At 35.9% G+C, this 23,715-nt stretch overlaps 1 protein-coding gene across 7 annotated transcripts in view; it reads right to left on the reverse strand.

Annotated features, from left to right (window-relative positions):
• Nucleotides 1-23,715, reverse strand: part of TOX (thymocyte selection associated high mobility group box) — a 221,339-nt gene that overhangs the window by 169,484 nt on the left and 28,140 nt on the right. Inside the window, exon 2 of one of the 7 annotated variants that reach the window (XM_080578983.1) lies at nt 2,791-2,911. The exons of the other annotated variants lie outside the window; for them this stretch is intronic. Coding sequence (XP_080435109.1) covers nt 2,791-2,820 — 30 coding nt within the window. The 5' untranslated portion in view covers nt 2,821-2,911. The remainder of the gene's footprint in view (nt 1-2,790; nt 2,912-23,715) is intronic. 7 annotated transcript variants of the gene reach the window in all.

Consider the following 23,715-nt stretch of genomic DNA (forward strand, 5'->3'; position numbering starts at 1 on the left):
CTTTATTTATCTGAAACAATTTATATTTCTTTAAGGGAACTTAAGCCTAGCAAAATCTTATGTTTTCCCTTTAATAATATGAAAAATACCCTCTGAAGATGGGTCTCTGATCCAGAGGGATAATAAGAGATTCTTAAAGGTCATATTATCTACACATTATTGGATATATTTGACCATTGCATCTTGCTTCTTTCACTATTAAAGGGTAAAGAATCAGAGAAAACTCCTGCAGTAAAATTTGTAACTCATAGTTGTGAAAAACTCATTTTAGATCCGTCTGAAAGGATGTAGTAGAGTCAGTTTGTTGCCTGTATCAACCACGTGGTAGATGGCCAATATAGAACATACTGCTCTCAGTTATTTCTGAGATGAAAGGTCTATAACTATCTATTCTATCATGAATATAAAGAAGCCAGCATTTTGTTTGTGTCTTTCCCATTGCATAACCAGAACCTGTCCAATATTAAGAGAGTTCTGAAATGTCATATTTTCCCCTAAAAAATTATCCTAGATGCAGCCTACAGTACTTGAGACGGGAAGGCTATTAAATTTTGGAATGTTAAAGTATCCTTCTGAGTAACATCCTATTTGTGTTTGCTTTGCTTGCCCAGAGGGTGCTCCTAGATTTCCTCCCCCTTACAAGAGATGCTGGGGACTCAGACAATAATGATAAAAACATACAAGAGGGATTTGAATTTATCTCAGAGGGGCAGCCTGATCATCCCTGCAAGCTTCCAGAGCTTTAGTCTCTGAAATCAAGCAAAATACTACGAACTAGAGCTAAAACTCTTCATAATATTCTTTACTAGGGTCTATGGTCAGGGACAAAACATCACTGCTAATGGACAGTTCTTGCTCACTGAGAGTTGTTATTCACATATGGGTTTCTCTGGACTGCACAGACATGTAGTTTCCTGAACTGTCTCATTTAAGAATTAATCTCATTTAAAAAGTTATTGCATTGTATCTATGAATGCATGTCAGCTAAGATTACCACAATGTCCTGTTTTGGCATTATCCTTTCTGAATCTGTTTAAGATATATTATCACTGACTATTTTGTGGCTGCTCTTGAGAAGAATAAAAGAACTCTGGGCTACATCAAAGATGTAACAGACTCATAAAAGAGTTTCTTGTGCTGCTGATAGTTGACATCCAAGTGTGTCTTGTGTCATTCAGTTGGCTGTTTTCTGTCTTCATGCTTCATCTGGCACAACTCATCCCTATCTATAGAGGTATTCAAAAAAAGGAGGTGACAGGCAGCCACTGCTGTGAAGAATGAACACTGTAGTGTTTAATCAGATAGTCCATGGGGTGAGTCTATGCTTGGGTGAGATTTATTGCTAGCACCGGACACTTAGGAATCTTGCTGGGTCCATGAAACTTATCCTCGTAGATCTATTTTCCAGAGGGAATAATGGGAAAATTCTCACTTTGTAAAGAGATGATAAAAGCAGATCAATGAGTTGCACCCTTGAATGATATAGCTAAGGTGAATGCATTCAGCTGAAAGAGTGAACAACTGAGTGACTGAGATAACTCAAGAGGACACCTTATTGTTCTTTGAATATATATGCCCATTTGTCAGATTTATTATCCAGATAATTTTTGAATCTTTTATTATGGTGGATATTGCATCTCCAGTTCCAGACTTAATGGCTGTTCCATGAACTCCATCTGGAACTTGTTCAGTAATAGGATGGGCTTTATACCGCCCCATTCCTACAGCTGATCTGTCTCCACTTTCATTTATTAGCTGAGATGTCTCAAGGGATAACATAACTGGATGTGCAGAAAGAAGCTTGCATTTATTTTAGTCTCCCAATAAAAGATCTATAACTAAATTGTAGCCAGTTAAAAGTGGAGCATGTCTGACTTAATTTTAAACAGATTTGTATTTTCAAGTATGCGTTGCTGTTTACAAGTGTACTAAGACATTTAAAATGCAATAATACACTATAATAAAATGACAGCAAAACACCTACTGCAACACTAGAACAAAACTTAAAACAGGAATAAATTAGTGAAGATAGTTTATAGAGTTAAAGATTTCCAATTTTACTACAGACCAAATAAATCTTAATTTTCAGAGTATTTTTAAAATTTTAAAGGCACTTTTTTAACCAAAGCATGCATTTACCAAAAGGTACACATTCAAAACTGTGTGACTATTCCAAAAGGAATGGCATTGTGGCTCAGTTTCCAACCTGTATTCTATGCGCCAGCCTCCTCTCTCTTGTGCCAAACTGGTGTTGGAATATAAGTTATCTGTGTGAGTAAGCCACAAAGTTTACACAACATCACTTTGTTTTGGGACTCCATTATTTTTCTTCCTTCTGCCTTTCCCGAGTCCACATAAATTCTGTAAATAAAATCTCCTTCTCCCAAGAGGGGAGAGTTTTCCACTTTTTCTATTTCCTATGAACTGGTTGCTTACAGTGCAACATTAGCAAACAATTCCTTACACCACGAGGAAAAATGTAAGTAGCATGTTGGGAAAATAAAACATATAATTATTTCAGTGCAAATTTCAAAGGGATTATAAAAAAGTCAGTTGAATATATTAAAATACCATAGAAGAATCTTAAGCTACAGAAAGTAAAAATACATTATTTTTATTACAGCTCATCTGAAGATGTGGATTGCAGCCATCAACACTGTGCAACAGACAACCCTGCCAGAACTGTCAATAATTATCAGATTTGAAAATATAAGTAGCTTATGCCCATCACACACATTTGGCAAAGCTGTCCGTTCCATATCTGGCAAAGGTGGCAGCTGCATGTTTTACCTGAGCACAAGATCCTCGTTCAGTGTTCATTTAGCCGGAAAAGGCTGCTTTGAATTCTGCTAATGCCATAGATGAAGGGCAGGTCAGAGCCTCCACTTGAGCAGCTGGACAATGTACATTCCTGTCAAAAGTTTCAGAGGACTTCTTACACTCTCTTCTCTCCTTCCCTCAATTACACTGCTATTGCTGTCACCACATTGGAGTGGATCTGGAACACGAGTGAGAGCATTCCCTTTGGGGAAAGAAACACATATACAATTTCCCTAAATAAATATTTATAAACCCACTGTTTCTTCCCTATAAATGAAAATGAACCAACAATTCACGCTGGTTCAATTTATGTCTGGACAACTCATGGAATCAGAGAATGACAGAATATCCCAAGTTGGAAGGGACCCACAAGGATCATTGAGTCCAACTCCTGGCCCCACACAGGACCACCCAAAAATCAGACCATGTGTCTGAGAGTGTTGTCCAAATGCTTCTTGAACTCCGACAGGCTCAGTGCTGTGACCACTGCCCTGGGGAGCCTGTCCCAGTTCCCGACCACTCTCTGGGTGAAGAACCTTTTCCTAACAGCCAGCCTGACCCTCCCCTGTCCCAGCTCCATGCTGTTAACTCTCCATTTAGACATTGCCTCATTTTGAAAGCCTCTGAAAGAAATGCATGCAGTCTCTGAAATACAAAACAAAAGCTCAAAGAACTTTTGAAGTGGAGGTAGCTGATGAATTCTAGTATTTTGAGCCTGCAGTTTCACTTCCAAATTACAGAAGAGAGAAACAGGTTCAACCTGGAAAATAAAATAAATAAATAAATAAATAAAACCCAAACCTATCTCCAGAAACAGTTATAAAACCAGACTGAAAATAATATATACTCCTTTGCCCCAGAAGGATGGAAAGGGAGTGGCCTTGCTTCCACTGAGAGAGCAACAACTCAGTGGGAGTTGTAGATGTTGCCATTTTGTGATCTTGGGATATGTTCCCCAGTCTTGGATGTGCCAGCCTGATGCACAGAGGTGATGTGGGCTAGCAACAGTCAGATCCACTGTTTTGGGAATTTGGATTTGCAGCATTTTTGCATCCATCTCCATGTTCAGTTCTTCATCTAAGTGCACTCTCATGACATGAGGAGAAATAAAAGTAATCACTCTGTGTTCTTTTTCACTATCCTCTCATTTCTAATTAGAGTGGGTGAATCATTCTTAATAATAGCCCTTTTCTACTTCATATTTACAAACATTGTACATCTGGACAACAGAAATAATGCTTAGAAAGCATAAATGGATATTCAGACTTACGATCTGAAAAAGAAAACCACTCACTTTGCATCTGCAACTACACTGATACAGAAATTATTTTAAAATTTAGAACTGAGAAAATGTTAAGTATAAGCCTTCAAAATAAACAAATGAAAGTGTTGCACTCAATGCAAAATAAATCACAGCTTGACCACCTGGAGAAAATATATGCAAGTGCTTCTAGCAATACTTTGAATGAAAAGCACAAATATCTGACTGATGACACTTCTTTCTTGCCCAGTTCAGGAACTGCCAATAGGCTAACATCTAAAGCAAATTCAAAATCATGTTTTCTCTACTGTGCTATGGTATGGTATCTAGCACACTTACTGTGGAAATATCAAAAAATAAAAAACTAAATAAATAATGTCTGAGCTATTTTTCAGAACTATAGCCTGATAGGGAGTATTTTTGCTAATCAGTTAAAAAGTAACAAATGTACAAGATCACAGTTAAGATGTACTTTCATCCATAAAGCAAAGAACAGATACCCAAAATTATTTTGTTAAAAAATCTTTCTTGATAAATCCACTACAGGGAGAGCAAAAAGAAAACTAATGAGCATTTTTACAACATCTCTGGGTATCTTATATTTAGAACACAATGTGATTCTAGATCTGGTTTACTACTCGGGGGGGGGGAGGAAGACTGCTGTTTTTGGTGTTGTCCTTAGCTAGTTACTTAACCATTTCCTTCATCTTTCAAGAAAAAGGCTCCTATTTGTACCAAAGTAGTATCTCATGACTTAGAAAAGAATCTTCTTTGACATTATCTGTGCTCTGTGGCTGTTACATGTTTCAAAAATTCCAGTTCTATTTACATCAGTCAGTATCATATTGGAAACTGTGATGGGCAAAACTGATTGCAAATGCTTGGGCTTTCTTGGATATTAACTCCCACAACTTCTTTCTTTGCTATAAGACTGCTTTGGAAAGGATTTCTGAAGCTGCAGAAATTCTTCATTTTTGGAGGAAGATGAAAACAGTGAGTAAAGGCAGGAGCAATGTGTTTTGTACTTGATGAAGGTGAATGAAGACATGCTGGTAAGAACACATTAAAAATCTACCAGGCCAAATATAGAATGGAAATGGAGCAGCTGGCAATGTCTGTCATTCCTGCTCATAGTCTGATATATCCACTGACATCTAAGTACGTACTAGTTATTACATGTTAAAGTTTGAAGAATCCATCCATCAATTCCATGAGCTTTCTGAGTTTTACTGTCAGCATATGGCTCTTCTGTACATGGATGGATCCAGTTGTGCAGCCTATATTCAGGTTAATGATCACAAGTAATATCCCTGGACTTCACTGTGATCTCATGCAACTTTAATTCTACTAAGTCAACCAGAATTCCTCTGATTTACAACACTATGAAGATCAGGCCCTTTGTTTTTAAAGACCTCAGTCACACAGAACTACGTGACAAGAAAATGTCTATGTAATTGTAAACTTTAACATAACGACAATTACATTGAAGATTAACATATTATATGCAATGGTGAATCAAACTAAAAAACAGTTAACAAGTGAAAACAACAAAATAGCTGTGATTCTGCTCAAAATGCAGCCCCAGTTCCTCCACAGTTTTTTATTTATTTACTTATTTTGAAAAATTGCTCTCCCTTAAATCATGAACTATTTAAAAAGAAGGTAACTCTGGAGGATAGAAGGCAATCTAAACACCAGTTAAAGTTTTAACTTCAGAAATGCAAAGCTTCTTAAAACATACTCAGGAAAACAAGCTGTATGCACTGATAAAATTGTATGTACTGATAATTCCCCAGTATTTACATTTTTCTACAAAGTATAGGTATTGTTATGTTAAACAGAAAAATATTTTTTTCAGCAATTCACTGAAATCCTAATTCCCAGCAACTCTTTCAAGAGATGTAATGTTATTGAAGTGCAGTAGTATTTTCACAATGCATGATTACAGATCTTGTTAATAAGAAAAACTAAATGAACAAAGGAACTGATATCAAACTGTAGACACATTCATCTCTAGGTCACCAGTTCCAAAAGGTTAACTGATGAAAGAGACGTTCTGCTGTGAATTGGCAGGGTTTTTGGCCCATTAACACTGGCCACCATCAACTCTCATATCAAAGCCAGAGCTGTGCAACTGCGTAGTGCCCACCAGCAAAGAGGCACCAGGTGCCCCAGCAGGACCACTGTAACACCCCCAGCTCCATCTCAGCCGTGGCTTCTTCCTGCTGCAGAAACAGACGTGAAATACAGATTGTCCAGAAAAGCTCTTCGCAGAGAGAGACAATAAAGCTGCAAAACCACTCTTCCCAAACAGCATCTGTTATCTGCCCTAAACACGCATCATGGAGCAGTTGGCCAAGGAGCTGAATTATGGTCTAGACCTTTGAAGAGCTCATCCAGAGCCATCACGCCACCAGAAGAAATGTGTTGATATTCTTGACCGTGTCTGCCTGTGGTCACGCATTTCTATCAATCTGGTCTTTTTTATGAGTTTTAAAATTACTTCATCAGAAATGCTGAACTGATGCGAGACTCGTACACAAGGGCAAAATTATGAAATTAATACAGATGTGAAAGGACAACAGTTAACACATGTTGCTGGTTAATATTCTCCCTGAGTCACAGTCTCCCTTTCTTTAATTAAATAAAATTAAATGTTTATTATTACATTAGGAAAAATGGTATTTCTTCTGCAGTGCAAACCTGCAACTAGAATCAGTCTTATCTGTTGTCTTCATGAATACTGAAATAGTTAATTGATTAGTCAAATGATAACAATTGTTACTCAGGCTGTGCCATGAGATTATGTACTCACACTGAGAATCAATGGTAATTAAGTAGCTGATCAATGCAAGCACCTTTTCAAATGTTTGCAAAGCTCCAAAATACCAGTACTGTTGCTAAAACTAGTCATGAGGAGTGAAGGAAATATTCTGTACTGAAAAATTCTCTTTTCAGTATAATGCTCAAAAATGTATTCTTCTCTTTTTGTTTTTGATGTGTGGTAAAGAACTCTATGACACCAACAATATAAAAAGTGTAGATTAAAGAACCAAGACCTATATTAGACTTTGTATCCCATCGTCAGAGAAAAAATCTGAGTATAATAACCACAGCAGGCTCGTATCCAAGCAATCCTGGAGCTGACTAAAAAAAGCAGTACATACTCAGTTATCAGTATCTTTAATCTACACATGAGATCATGTTGAAGCATTTCTGATGTACTTTGCACAACAGTTTTTAAAAACTTTTAAAAAGTATTTCCAATATTATTCCAGTTAAAGCTCTTTTTTGTACATGGAATCAATCTGCCTGATCATGAACAAGACATTAATGTGCAGTACTGCCTCGATTTTACATACACGTGCATGGACACACACACAAACACAAAATTGTGAAAGTCTTCAATAAAGCGCCTATAAAATGAGATATATTAAATCATGAAACTGAGCTTATTAAATCATGAAACTGATGTTACATTTTTTTAAGCCTTATGCTTATTTCTACATATTTTAAAATTGCCTTGCTTTGTAGTAATTCACCTCCTTCATTATTAAATTCTGTCAAAACATTTACAAAAGACATATTCAGAATTTCCCATACTTGTAGTCATACTTAATGTAACTTTCCCAGCTTACAGTGGATACAGACATAACAAAAAATACTATATAGGTATAAGGAAACTGTCAGTGAATCTGAAGGTTATAGACATACTGTTGTATGATGTGAACATTCTATATAGCTGTTCCAAGAAAGATGTCAACCTTTCAAAATAAAACATGTATCAGCTCTTTAAATCTAAAATGAAATGTTATATAGCACATAATAACTGACACTCTATCTTGTTTTGCTTTTTGTTTCATCATCACAGAAAATAAATTTTCCTTTTTATATGTTTACATGAAAAACTTGAAATAGACAGAAAAGGAAGGTTTTAGCAAAAATCTCGGAGTAACTCTAGGAATAAATATGTTTCCTACCTATCTTTGCTACATGACCTGAATTCTGTGCCTCACACCCCATGAATACATACTAAACACAACATTGCAATAACAAACATTTTTCCTTTCCAAGAAACTGTACAAGATATTTTACTAGTGCTTCCTCCACTGAATATGATGTAAGGTACTTCTGCATAGGATGTATGTGTAAGGAATATGTTTAAATTCATTTGTATACACAAATATAACACTTCCATGAAAAGGCCAACATTTTTTCTGAATAAAGAGCAAAAACGACTTTAATAAGTTTACTCTAGCTACATGCATGTAACCTCTATTGATGTTAGGAAAAACAAACAAACAAACAAACAAACAAAAACAACAGAAGAGCCTTGAAGAAAAATGCTTTGTAGATTGAAGAGGATTTATCCAATGTTTAAAGTACATAATGCTCTGATACTGATTAACAATATGTTCTACTGAAATGTAGACTAAGTAACAGTCATCAACTCTGTATAAACTTGCCTGTTCCTCCTCATTTCTTAATGTTTGATTAATAAGATAACAAGGCATCTTTTGTCTGAACGTTCCCTTCATTAGGCTAACAGACAAGACAAAAACTGAGGAAGCACATGGTATATGTTTGCACACACTTTAAAATAACCATTCTCTCAGTCTTGCTGCACTGCCTGCAGAATCTCAGCAGGTTTGTCTAGGAAATATATTGGCCTGTCCTGACTAGAAAAAATATAAACCATAATTTTGGCTGTTGTTTTCATTCCTTTTATACTGACCAATAACTCAGTTCCTTGTATCTCGCAATACAGCCTTTATAACATGGTTTGCTTTGTTCTGGCATTTTTGGACCATTTTTCTTTAAGTGTCATGTATCTCAAACAGCTTTACAGAATGAATTATTGTGTTCGAACAAGCACTTCCTCAGTATGATATGAAGCACATGGATCAATTCGTAGGTAGTAATAAGAGAAGGAACACGATTGTTTGTATTTCTGGATTAACCTTTGGAGTTTTCAGATACGGAATTCAACAACTGCCAACTGAAAGAAAACCCCAGCATAATGGCTTATATGAAGGATAAAATCTGTAACAACACAACATCACCTTATCGAGTTTGCTCTGAGACCTCTCTAACTCAATCGTTAAGAGTATGATGTAGGTCCCAACATACTGTCTTACCAACATGCATTAGAAATGTTTCTGCAGGTCTGAACTTCTACATATTCCCAAAGATGGAGTAACAAACACTCTGGGGCACATCTATAAGGAATGCTATCAGCCAACAATCATAGGCTTTGACCATTTTCTAAGAGTTACTGAGCCTATACACACAGGATCCTGGAAGAACAAGTCCAACATTTTTAATGTTATATCTCTTACTTTGCACATGAATTCTTCATCCTCCTTTGAAACAGGAGTATATATAATGAAAAATTTACTTCCATTTCGGGGGGATTATTAGAATAATGCATAACAACTCATTCATCATGATTACTGATCCAAATATTGAAAAGAATATCAACAAAATAGATAAAAATGCAAAGACATCCAGTTATCCCAGTGTTGTTTTAAACTGAGTATTCAAAAAGCTTATTTTAATAATTAATCAAATAACTGAATTATAATAGCAATAAATGATTTAGAATGTAATTAACTCAATTATAAACAATTCTTATGAATACATAAAAGATTGAAATTCATTAGCATATAAAAACATTACAAGTTTTGTTCTATAAATACACTAAAACAAGACTTTTAACCACTGTAACCAAAATGCACAGTATTATCCAGAATTCATGAAAGCCAATATAATGATATCAGGATATTCCTCCAATTTCACAGTCTTGCTTCCCAGCTGGCAATCTTATCATTATAGCTTATATAATTCGTGCTTTGATATACTATAAGCTATTTTCAGTCTCAAGTTATCTCAAAAAGCCCAGCTACCACTGTCTCAGATAATATTTCTGTTGACTTCAAAGTTTCTCTGGTTTACATAGTGCAACTCGGGCTAGTATGAGATCAACATATTTATTGCAAAGTTTTATCACTTAAAACTAACGTTAATTAACTTCTTTATGCTAAGTGAAGGACACTGCAAGACTTACAGTTCCAATAAAATCCCTCAGTAATGTTTTCAAGATAGGGGTGGAAGGGAGTCATTTCTAAGAAAAAAAGTTTATTTTAAAAAGTAGCAAGAGAAATACTTTAAAAATGGAAGAAGCACCATGACCACAAAACCAAAAAAAAAAAAAAAAGTTTCAAAAATACGGTAGCACAAGAAAAAGAGCAATGTTGGACTGTGCACAGCAAATGAAAGGCATAATGAAAACTGTTTGCTCACACTATATTTTATTTTAAAAAACATATGGAGTTCAGGTTTTCAGTCTGCTACTACAGAATACTATCAATGGTTTTAAATTTTGAAAATAAATAGCATCCATGACATCCCTCGCTAAGACAAGAATTATATACAATATGATGATTACAGTGTAAGCATGAGAATTTTACTGTTACCAGTTGTGATATCTCAAACAAAAACCAACAGCCCCACCTCTCTCCACTGATTACTGTGGGCAGCACGCAGTTTGCCTGCACAGAAGGCTGGAAAGGTGCTCTTTGAAAATTTGACTCCAAGATTTCTGAACTCACATGGGATCTTTACAGTGAATTCAGAACACTGGTGATACCTCACCTACCTAATTTTCTTCTCGTCTTCCAGAATTAGTGATTCCACTTCACTAACCAAAAGCTCTAGCACCTTAACATATGAGCATGTAATTCACGCTTTTAAAAATATGCTTAATTACAGTAGCAAATGGAGTTAATAGATCTACAGTGATCAACAGTCCTGTTCATATGAAATGTGAACACACACCAGAGACATTGTTATTCTCTTTTCCAGGTTTACCAAATATATATATATATATATGTATATATTATGAATTTGACATTTGCTGCAGTTTATGACAACTGAATTCAAACTATGGCTAGAAATAGACTCAGCCTCTCTCTGCCTGTGAAGGATAGTGCATAGCTGTGAGAGGCCCAGGAAAGAAATGCTCCCTTGGGAATCACAGCTCCTTCCTGCTTCTCCCACCATTTTGAAGTTGCCCAGAAATCAGTGAGAGGCAGACTTGTACTTTTTATGTTCTCCCTCCTGCAAAGGGGCAGCTCCAGTTCTCCCCATCAGGAAGGGAGGAGACAATGGCTCCTGTAAGCCTGCTTTCACATATTTCAATTGCTTTCACATACACACTTGTGCAATGCATAAACACCCATATGTGCCCTGCTTTAGTCATACGGTGAAAAGGGAGGGAATGCTTTGCACCTCCTTCTTCTTGAATGCAACCCTAATTTGCTCCCAAGCAAAAGACATCCTTCTTTACACTATGTAATACCCCACAGTGAAGTAGCATGTGAGCCAAAAAGGAGGCAGAAAAACAACAAAGGTAAACAAAACGCCTCAAATTAAATTAAACTGAAGAACTACTCACTGTAAATTACCCATATTTGTGAGGATGTATTTAGGATATGTAGAATTAAATTAGTGCAATTTATGACATTTTATGCCATTTATGAAATTTTTAGAAACTTAAGCAGAGAAAGAAAACAGAGGCTGAATTGCATATAATCATACCCTCATATAATTTTTAAGAGTATGTCAAATTAGAATGCTTAAGAAAATGCAGGAAATCTAAATGTGGTCCCTGACAGGCTGAATCTGGGCTCCATTTCAAAAGACTTTTTCGCCTGTTGTCTGCTGCCCCTTTTAATCCTGATAATGGAGACTCAGGTCTGGTCAACTTCAGGCTGGCATTTGTCTTTGATGACTAATTTCTTCTGTGCCTGCATATCTCTTCAGGCAGCTAATTTCTGATAAGGTTTACTCTAAAAAAATGTCTAAGACGAACAAGTAATATGAAACCAATCTAAATACATTTACCTTTCACAACATTAACTTTCAAATCATTAAAACTGATCAGACCTTTGCAATTTGCATAACTTCTTGGGAAGTGCTAGAACTACATGAAATAATGGTTCAAATAGTGGCATTTTTCCTTTTGGTTCAATACTTTTGTTATTCATCAATTGCTGCCCTGATCACAGGGATTATGAAGGCTCTGCTGCTTCAATTGATGAAAACTTTTAACAGGTTAAGGTGATTTGTTTAGGGCCCTCTATTTTACGATCTCTTCTCCTGCAAGCAGGTTTCAAATAGTGTACTAATGGTGTTTCTGAATATGAAGTAAATTGTAGACATGAGGAAGAAGGGGGTTTGATACTATCTGGGGAAGATACTTTTCAAGTTTTACAGCAGATCCTTGGACTGGTGTGTATTTTGTCGAGCTTGAATAAAGTCAATGCATATACATTTTCCTCTGAATATGAAATTCATATGTATGAATATGAAAAAGAATATCATCTGCACTTGAAGACATAACGATCATTTCAGAAATACGAATAAAGTTTTCTAAATTCACCAGAACATTGTGATTTAATTTCCTGCTCAACAAAGAAAACCACTGAAACATCACCTCACTATTATTACTTAAGCAGTGCTAAACTGATTCTGTCAAAGTATGACTTAACAAACCTTGTAATCCAAGTCTAAATCATACTTCTTCATGTGAATAATTCTGGTAAAATTACCAGTCCATATTATTCCAGACAAATGTCAGCTTTGGTACTGGAAACTGTTAGCTTCAAATGCATGTGACTATTCCCATGTATTTATGTAAGATTATTATACAGTATCACCATTTTACAAGATGTTTTGGTGGTAGTGCAATGATTGCAACTGGTAATTTCCAGAGTCTTTTTCTTCCCACATAAGGGACCTTAACTTAAAATGTACTTTTAGTCTGTACTGAACCTAGAACACAAGGACTTTTGTCTTCAATTCTGCTGATAGTATCAGCCAAGTCGACCTAATGAATCATTTGTTCACCATCAGTACTGGCTTTAATGTAGATAAAATCAGTAGGAACATTAAAAGAAAAGAGCCAAGACTTGCAACCTAGGTGAAAATAAAACTCCTTTGGTTTATGCATAGAAAAGTTCTTACTTTTATGGCATTGTTTTTAGAACTTTCAAAAAAAAAATTAAAAAAGAATTTAATGCCCTTTTCTTTCAAAGGACAGAAATAGAACTTCCGAAGCACTGAAGAGACAAACTTAGCTAGACAGTCAGGGATCTTCTCCAGCTCCTAGGAATCATAATGAGATCAGGAAGCTCTTTTTACAGAATCCAATAAAATCATAGCCTTTTCAGGAATTACGGAACAGGCTGGAATAAGCAGTACTACAAGATAGCAGATAATCTTGAGAAATGATTTGCCAGCTATAATTGATATGAAAATCTAAGTGATATGACTGATACACATATGGCAACAATCTCAAATTAAAAATAAAATCCTCTCCCAAAGAGTTCAGTGCTGATTTAACCATTTTTTCCTAACAACCATACAAATGAACAGGTGCAGGGTTGTATAAGTGCTCTGAAGTAAGTGCCTCGTTCTGGCAAACAGAAAGAAAAAAACTTCCATGAATGCAGTCATAAAAATGTCTAAAACTTAACCTTTAATCTTCCCTCCCTAAATAAATAAACCGAATATAAGATATGGATTTTAACTTTAAACAGACATATTTACAGTGATTGACTTTTACCATGTACTGTTTTTGCTTATCAGATCAAATGTTTAAAAGGAATATTATCTAGTACATTTAGCAATGCAATACTCTCATCAACTTTCATTTGTTCACAGGCATATGAAAGTTGACGAGCAGAATTAAATATATATATATATATATATATATAAAGACATGCAGTTCTTTAATGGCTCACAATATTTTTCCAGTTTTGTAACATAAGACCAATTACTTAAAATATGGCCACAGTTGCCAGTTGAAAGTATTCATTTCTTTCCCCCTAATCATTCTGAAATATTAAATTACCAGCACCAGTTCATCTTATCACAGGAAGCGCTATAAAACTCACTATAAACAAAGAACAGATTATCCTACAACTTTTCTTACTTTAGGTTTATAAATAAAACCCTAGAAAATAGTCTGATAGGGTAGTGTTAGATCAGGCTGCTAGGCACAAACATGAGCAACCCATGGACAAACTGTGCAAAGCATACATACTTCTGAGCAGCATTATGCTATAGATGAACTTCTTTTTCAGGATGGGGATCCTGAGTGTGTGAATTGTGGTAGGAATCTACAACATTCACCACAACTTCATGAAAGCTGTGCTGTGCCCTCAGGGCTGTAAAGCAACACTTTGTTTACTTTTAAGGTGTAATGGCTGGTCACTCTCTTCTATGGATTTTCCACCTATGAAGTTTCCATCATAGACAGAAGTTCACAAGTCATTGGCCAAATACACAAAGAGCTGCTGAGCATGAACTGAGGTTCTGCTTGGGAAGCCCATTTCTTCAGGACACCTAGGGTGAGCAATCACCCTGGCCATCAGGGCTTTGATGAAAGTGTGTGCACATACACTTTGGTATTTTTAATATCTTGCCAATATTTTAATAGGAGAAGATGTGTGAATGAGAAATGCATAATTATTCAATGTAATTAACTCTATAGCTCTTACTAAAATGAGTTTTATTGGAGTAAAAATCTACAAGATATCTAGGAGGCTAAAAGTGAAAGTTAAATTATACAATACAAAATATAAACTTTGTCTTTGCCAATCTGCTACAGCTATTATCATAAACACATAATCACTGGACAGCAGCTACCTCCTACATTACAATTCAGTTATTTAGATAAGGAAATAGCTGTAGCACTGGAGATGCTTCCAAACAGTGTCTCAGTTGTTTTTAAAAAAGTGACTTTACACTTTACAAAAAAAGCCATGAAAAACCTTGAGAATTACTACTTTGTTAACAACATTTGACATTATGGCCCTTGTGGGCCTCTTACAGAAACTAAATGTAAAAGACAGCAGAACCAGCCCTCACAGGTAAGCAATGGTAAAATCAAATTATAGTAAAAGTATAGTTCTTAAGTACCTCTCCAGAAGGTCTCCAAAAATACCTCCAAGATTTCTTGTTTTGTGGAGGCAACTTTCTTGGAGCTGAGCTCTCCAGATTCCATGGAAATTCTTAAACAAGTAGGAATGAGAGATTGGGTTTTTTTTTACAAGTAGAGGAAAAAGTTTATAATTCATCACAAGAGGAGACAAGAAAAATCATATATATATATATGTATATATATATATATTTGGCTCTACTCTACTACTAAAAGAATAGGAACCTTAAGGGAAAGAAATGGATGACAAGCAAGAGATATGGAAGGGTAAGAGAAGAAAAACAGACAGAAGTTGAAAAGGCGGAAGAGAGGAGAAAAAAAATGAAGAAAAACATTAAAGTATTTCTGATGCCTTCTGAGAGGTAGATCAGAAAATTATGCCTGAAAACTATTGTAATTTTATCTATTATTATATCTTAAGGGACACTTTGAAAGTATTGTGATGGGTGTCATTAGTATACATACAGAGAAAATATATTTTAGGGGATGTGAAAATAGCAATGCTTTAGGAGCTTCATACTAATTACATAGCACTATATTACATTAAAATCTAGAGTGATTAGTGTGTTTATCTACTCAAAGATGCATTATGTGCTTTACCTGGTAATATTCAAATGAAGTATTACTGCATATCTTTTCACCAAGCTGGCCAATCACTAATTACTAAAATTATTCCACCAAACTGCAGTAGAATGATTAATATTGTCAGGAAAGTAAAAGGCTCTGAAATGTTGTCAAAACAAAGAATATTGATCTTCTTAAAACACTGCAGTTAGTATATAAATCACCAGAAAATGATTGACATTAATATGGGCCTTTTGTGCAAATGCACTTTATCATGTACCTTTGTGACAGTAATAGCATTTTATTATACTGCATGGCACCTTAACATACTCTACAGACAATTTTTTTTCAATTTGAGAGATTCCTTTAAAAAAAAAAAAAAAGTAGTTGTTGAGCAAAAAGAAAATTAACTGTCTTTGTTCAGTTTGATTTAATACCTTGTCAGTTTGGTGCATTTTTTACGATTCTTTGTATAAATAAAAAGTTGAAAAGAGCTATTCTAATGGTAATTTGGATCAACCTTACAAACATATGATTCCAGGTTCCTAAAAGAGGCCCACTTGAGGGGGCTTTAAAACTGAACAAAAAGAGCCCTAGGGCTCTACAACTCACATTTAACCTACTTACATGAAAAAGGAACTGCTTTGGTTAAGAATAAACTTCCACAAGCTCAGGTTCAAACCAAACATGCCAGCATATTAGTGAGGAAATGAAACAGCAAATAGTAACTCCTTTCATACTTGTAAAAGAATACTGTATTTATTTAAACGCTTTGGCAGAAATTCTCATTTTAATTAAATTGCATTTACTGAAATAACATTTTCATAATTAAGAAAAAATAACCAATTCCTTTTAAAGACCTATGAAAATCACAGCAACCTAAAATGTATGGAGAAAACATATAATTGTGAGAATAAATCTGTCTGACTAACTTGGGACATGAGTCAGGAAAAAAATTATAGTATATTTTTTGTGCTTGGCAAGCCTATGCAATGCTGTCACAGTAACCCAAATAATTAACTTCTGTCTGTTTGGAAATCATCATAACCAGTGCACAATTTAAAAATGTGGTTGGTTTTGATGCATTTTTTCCTTCTGAATGAAGCTACTTGCTGTCACCATATATTGCTTTTTCTTTATGTCCGTCTACCATGAAAAGTGCTGAAATATCCTTAGAAATGAAGATTTCATTTCTCCCATTCCGCTATTCAAAGTGATCAAGACAAAGATGCGGAAGTAATTTTTTTCTTGGAGGACTCGTCCCACTCACCAATACATCCAAGAAATCAGGGTGGCTACCAAGGTTTTCACTTAGTACTTTGTATAGCCATGAGGTCAGAGACAAGGAAACAGTTTCACTGTGAACACAAGGGTGAGGACACACATTTAAAATAATGAAAGCAGCTAAAACCAAAGGAGAACAAAAAGCTAATTATCCCTCTGTGAAATGGTCATGATCATTCAATCCACGTGCTGGCAAGCTACCTTAGTTTAAAACCATGCCTACATTCCTGAGATCCCCATCATGGGGATAAAATGTATCAGATCAGTTCTAGGCATGTGTCATTGATTAGCTTTAATACTTACTAAGAACACTTTTGGAATGGAAAAAATGACACAGTCTATAGTAACACTTTCTATTGTACACTTCACCATCCAACAGCGTTATCATTTCAATCTTATCCTTCACCAGGTCATTTAAATATACGTTTATTTGGAAACAATAGTGCAGCTGCTGCTTGTTTGCACTGTTTCTAGAGTTACTCAGCAATTTAACTAGTTCACTGCTTGCAGAAAGGAAGAGGAAGCATGGAAAAACTTATGGAAACAGAGTTGCACAGAAGTGAACGTCCTCCCTTTCAGCTGTCAAGGCCTGTGCCATTTGCTCACCATTACTCCTACTGGAATGGTATACTGAAAACATTGTGTTCTGATGGCTGGAAATTTATTCACTGGCAGTTGGTAACCATTTGCTCTTATACCAATATTGTGCTTCGACTGAAAGAGCTCTTGTCCTTCCCTAGTGCTTTTCTGCTTCAGATATTTATAAAGAGAAGAAATCTCCTCTAACATCCTTCTTTTCACCAGACTAAAAAACAAGAAAAAAGACTTCTTCTGAATGCCCCACTAGCTGGGGTATTGGGCTCAGTCTAGACATGGTAGGACCTCAACCACCTTCTGTGTAGGTTACACTGCCTTGCTAGCCAATACCATGCACAGCGTGTGCCCCTGGTACTCTCAAAACCAAGCCAACAGGTCCTGTGATATTCTTCCACCAGTCCTTTCAGAACTCTATCACCTTGACTGTGGCACATTTAGCTCTTTTAAATACTTTGTTACATGTCTGTTGTTTCAATATTCATACTCCTTTTTCTAACTACTCCACATTATTTGTCTTCACTGAATATAATATATCCAGCTCAGGTATTGAGATGCTTAAAGACAATTTGTAGATTTGACCTATCCGTATTGCACAGCTGCTGTACTTCTTTCCTTGTTCTTTTTTATTATTATTATTATTTTATTATTATTATTATTATTATTTATAAAGTTGAAGAACCTTGACTGTTTGTCTCACTACCATTTGCAAAGTCTAACATGATTCACTTTGGCCATTTTAACCTCCCTGATAAGACTTTAATCCTTATATAGATTTTCTTGCTTAGTCTTACTGCTCTTCCTGAGTTGGTTCTTCACTAAGGGCTGGAGTCCCTCAGGACTTAAGAACTTTTTTAGCTGCCACTTCAGAAATAAAGTTTGATTTTTTGCATCTTTGACTGAAAATAAAAATACATCCCATTTTCCCTTATGTTTAATTATTCAATCCACATGACTTCATCAAGTTTATAACAGTATTTATTCTGATATCTCTTTTTAAAGAGATTGCAAAAGACTTTCCTCCTCCTATCAAAATGGGAAATGAGAATTGCTGTCCACACACACTTCTCTTATTCAAATATATGCAATCTGGTAGCAACACAATATTTTTCTTATTTTATGAAAAAAAAAAAAGCAAAAAAAAAAAAAAAGCAAGCAATTCAATTTACCAGCTTGCAACAGCTCTACATACTGCTTTGCTTTCTGCTGCTTCTGGATTTTCCTTACTGGTCCTGGCTGTAACTATTCCCTAGTCATAGCTTGATTTCTTTTCTTATTGATCATTCTATTTCCAAATTGTAAAAAATAAATTTGAAAATAAGACCTGAACATAAGTGTATGTAACTCTGAATACAGAGCTGTATATGTATATATGACTATATGTATACAAATATATGCAGTTTCTTTATCTCTTAAGGTCATTCTGCAGTAGAATGTCACCAATTTATTGGATTGTTCAAAGTGTCCTGCAAAAATGATTTCATTGTTTTGCTCATATCTCAATGAAATTAAAATTGACTCAATTTATGATCACTCAGTCAGTATTTCTGCTCTACTGAAATGTCCTCCTCTTCTTTAAGTTTGTTCCCAGGCCTTGACAAGGATCTATGGCAGATGGCAGCATTACCTGGCCCAAAACGAACACTACTCTGCTGACTGTGTTTAGCTCCTCTGGTGCCAGGTCCATTGATTCTTTTCAGCAAGGAACAGGCAGCTGCGTGTCATGTCAGATGCTGGTGTAGATCAACCAGCAGCCTGTATCTTCTCACAGTTTCCTATCTTCTGCAATTTCTAGCTGTTTCTGGCTTCTGGCCCCTCTATTATCTCTTTCTTGCTTTGTGGAGATAGTATATCAAAAAATTGCTGCAGAGCAGCTATCTTCTGACTGTCCATTTCTCTTCTTTATTTCCAGTGCACCAAGTCCCTATCTTAGTTTTATTTCTTCCCAATTATCAGTTTTCTTCCTCCACTTTGCTAGTGGGCCACTCTTTGCAGCCAGGAAATCTGTTCCCTTCTAGACACTTTTGCCCATTAGATGTACAGATCTTCAGATGCCCACGAAACTTACTCTCTCCTTTTTTTATTTCATCACATCTTCACATCCTCATCCAAACTGCCATGCCACTCAGGCACACAATTCCATTCCTCAATTCTTTTCTTCCACAGGTCTTACAAATAAGAGTTTTCATTCCTTTGGACCTTATTTTAATAATGTTATCTTTAATTTATTTATTGTTGAACTAAAACATTCCTGTGTATTTCAAATGTTCTGACATAGAAATGTTTTAATCAGTAAACATAGGAATCTGATATTTGCCTAACATTTCTCAGATGCTAACATTTTTTTCAGAAATGCATGTTATAAAATATAAAGAAAATCCAAATTACACAAATTCACATAGAAAATGAAATATGATTGCATAAGGTCTCTTAATGCCTGAATGAGCATACTTCAGATTCTGTGTACAGCAAGTTGCTTCCCATTTCTACCCAGAGAAATAATGTGCTCAGTTGCTTCTTTTATTCATTTGAATTATCGCTACACTAAAGTAAACAATGCAAAGTCCCATGTTGACTTAATACAGAAAAAGGAGAAATATTTGGGTTGAAGAAATATTGTTTTCCAATGGGTATGCATTTAACTTACTAAAACTAAGATTTCAGTTAATGAAAGTACCTTGTGCTAAAGAGAAAAAGAAAAAAAATGATTCAAAATATACTGTATGGGAACAAAAAAAAAGCACAGGGGAAAATCATTAAAGCTACAGTCACACAAAGTCCTTGTCTTTTTTTTTTTTTCTTTTTTTTTTTCCCATGTTTTCTTTAATGAGATTTTCTCTTAAACATTGGTCTATGTGTGGTATGGGATCCTGGCTGATTCACTCAAGCTGTACTTTGTTTTCAGCTCTGGCAGCCTGCAATTCAACCCTTACTGCTCAGAAAGATGGAGGCTCTCACAATTTCAGTTTAGAAGGCTGCACTTTGCAGCCAATTACTCAAATGTAACATAGGTTCAAGTGAGCTTTCTACAGAAAGATAAACTGGCTTATGCCCTGAAAGGGAGTATTCTCAACAGCTCTTGGGTGCACAGAGAGAGATCTCATGGCGCATAACATACTCTTTGTTGTATGTCAATATGGTCTGCAGTAGGTTGGGGAGGGAAGTCACAATCCAAGGGCCCTTGCCATGGCAGTGGCTCTGTTAGTCCCTGGACGTGAGATGTCCCAGGCACCCTGTGAGAGGAAAAGCCAGAATCACAGCTGGTCATGGCCTGGCCCATGGAGGGCCTTTAGGATGTTGCTACCTCAGTAATATAAATACATAAGGCCAGAACAAACTCCAGCCCACAAGGATTCCTTCTTTCAAGTCAGAAAAATGTTGAGAATGTTTTATGGCATATTTAGGACATTATTAATTTTTCATTTTCTATCAAGGAACAGGCGAAGAAAATCATTAATTTACAGACAGCGATTGATGTGCTTCTCTTACATATTGCATTTTGGGCATAGATATCATGGTGACAGCACACCTGCAGTATGAAAGGAATAAGAGACAAGCACTTAGCTGGAAAAATTGTATTTATTAACATTCTGACATTTTATTATCTCCCCTATTTCTGTTAATTGCACCTAGAAAGCAGACACAAAATTGCCTGCACAATGATAGTCGGGAACCTTAGACCTCAGCTAGTTCTCTAAAGCAATAAGAAATACAGCAAAATCAACTATGAACATACATAAGGAAGTATGATACAGGACAACTGATGATGAATTTCTCCTCAATAGGAATGAGACTGTGATGGAAAAGAAACAGTTCAGAAGAAACTCCTAAAGCTCCCCTATTAATCTGGGGTATCCTCAACTGCAAACAGGAGGAGACTAATTTTGGCTGCATACAACACTATACAAAGAAAGCATGTCTCAACATGCACCCCAGTGCTGGTCCATGAATGTATCCTGACCTCAGGATGGAAAGAAAGATGCATGTGACCAACCTCCTGTTAATGTAGATTAGCTTGCAGTGGAATCTACTGAAAAGTGTGGACTGCATCTTCCAACAGGTCCCTAGAACATAAACTGAGTCTTTGGGCCCTCCTTAGGTACGTTCTCTTAGTGTGTGCAGGCTCAAAATAACAAGAGGCTCTAGCTTGTAGTGGTTTTGACTTTGGTTCTTCCAAACTCCAGGCAAAATAAAAACAGAAACAAAAAATGAAGGACTTAACATAAAATTTGATACTCAAACACTGGCAGCTGGTAAAAGTGTGATATAGATGTGTATAGTTCCAGCTGAAATTCAACATGGTTATGAAAAATGACGATGTCAAAATGTACTGGAGGAATCAATGAAATGAAGTCTATAAAACTTTAATTAAATCAATTACCTAGTGCAGAACAACACCAAAATTGTTCATAAGCAGTCTGCAAACTGTAACAAAAATGGAAAATAACTTTTGGGCTAAGGAACTTGTGTGATATTTTGAGAAAAGATCTATTATCTCTCTACAAACCTGTGTCTCGTATCCTCAGCCAATCCCAGCTACAACAGGACTATCTGGAGGTAAAACTACGAGTGGGCTGTCTTTCTGAACAAAGTTGTTTTAAACACAGGCCATTTCGGGACAACAGCGTGATCAAGAACTGGGTATGTACTGATCTACTTGGTGCTGAAGGAACAAAAGATAAAAAATATAGACTTTATCGTCAAGTTGATGCTTCTCTTACACTTTTCAAAGTGACTACCTTTACAATATAAGGCTCCTACTTAATCCACGAAGCTATGCAGCCTAATCTATCCAATACCTTGGGCTATCAACTCTGTCCAGCTGGTCATTAATCCCCAGGAAATAATCTGCACCTCAATTGTTACTGCTTAATTAAATGTAGCGATCCATCTGACATACAGAATAAGGACAGAAAGGAACCCTAATGGAAGGTGACTCCTGCAGAATTGGAACTCACTACCTTTCCCTTGTAGACATGATATAACACAATGTTTGGTTACAGTTTATACGTGTTTCTATATATCAAATTACTATGGAAATGCTTCCTATTGAAAGTAATGTAAATGTATTTAACCAAGTGAACATAAAAAATGCCAGATAATTCATTCCTCTTCCTCTGTATTTATTCTGATCTGTAGGCTCCCAACAACAAGAACTGCTTACTACTTTGGACTTGTCCTATGCCTGCTATGCCTTCTCCTATCAAAACAGTGTGATGATAGACTTTTAGAACTACCATCAAGGTTGGTAGATTTGGCAATGCAGCTCAGAGCAGTTTTTAACAGTTAAAGAAAATGACCACTCATTAGTTCAGGAAAATATTAGCATATGTACACATTTCATACAAAGAATTACTTGGCCTCTGTAATGCCTCTTTAATATAGTGAGGTTAACTTATTTGTACAAAAAATCTTTCTCCAAAAATAAAATATATTCATGTGCTTCCAGAATTATCAGGACTATGCAAATCAAAACACTATATCAAAGCTGATTCTGTAATGACTGTAGATCTGCTAACTTTTCTCATATCACTACTCTAACTCTCAACTCAGTATTCTATTGTTCACTTAGCTTAGAAAATAACCTTTTGATTGTCAAGCAGCAGCAGCGACAAGCAAACATTTCAAATTATAAAACTTGATTGAGATAAACTAAAAGATCGGCTTTGGTGGGCTTAATCATACAATGAACACAGGCTAAAAAGTGCTGAACACAGAAGTTCATGCATTGCTACATGAAGAAGGAGATGATGCAGCACCAAGTTACAGAACTGAATACTGAAGACCCTTCTCCAGACACTTGTCAGATAGACACACAAAGAGGAACAGATTGACATTTTGCATGCACACCTGATGGGGCCCATGTTAGGTATGAAAAGACAAACCAGACTGCTAGCCCACACACTGGCATTTTTTTAGGGAGATTGTTTAAAAAGAGAAGTCCTACAATGGTGTCAGTGATAGGTCTTAGGATGGATCCAGCCACCTACTTTGGGGGACTCCCAACTCTTCTCACTCGTACCACAGACAAGATCTACTCTTACCTCTTCCTAACGTATTTGGAGTACAATTAAATCTTTGCAGTGCTTGTCTCGTTTCTCAGATTTTCTTTTTCCACCTCTAGAATTACTTGCAGTTCTTTCAAATGCTGGGAAGTATAAGCAAAATTTTATGATTGCTCAAAGGC

Source organism: Anser brachyrhynchus, assembly GCF_964034855.1.
Source record: "Anser brachyrhynchus genome assembly, chromosome: 2".
In the NCBI taxonomy this organism is placed as follows: domain Eukaryota; kingdom Metazoa; phylum Chordata; class Aves; order Anseriformes; family Anatidae; genus Anser; species Anser brachyrhynchus.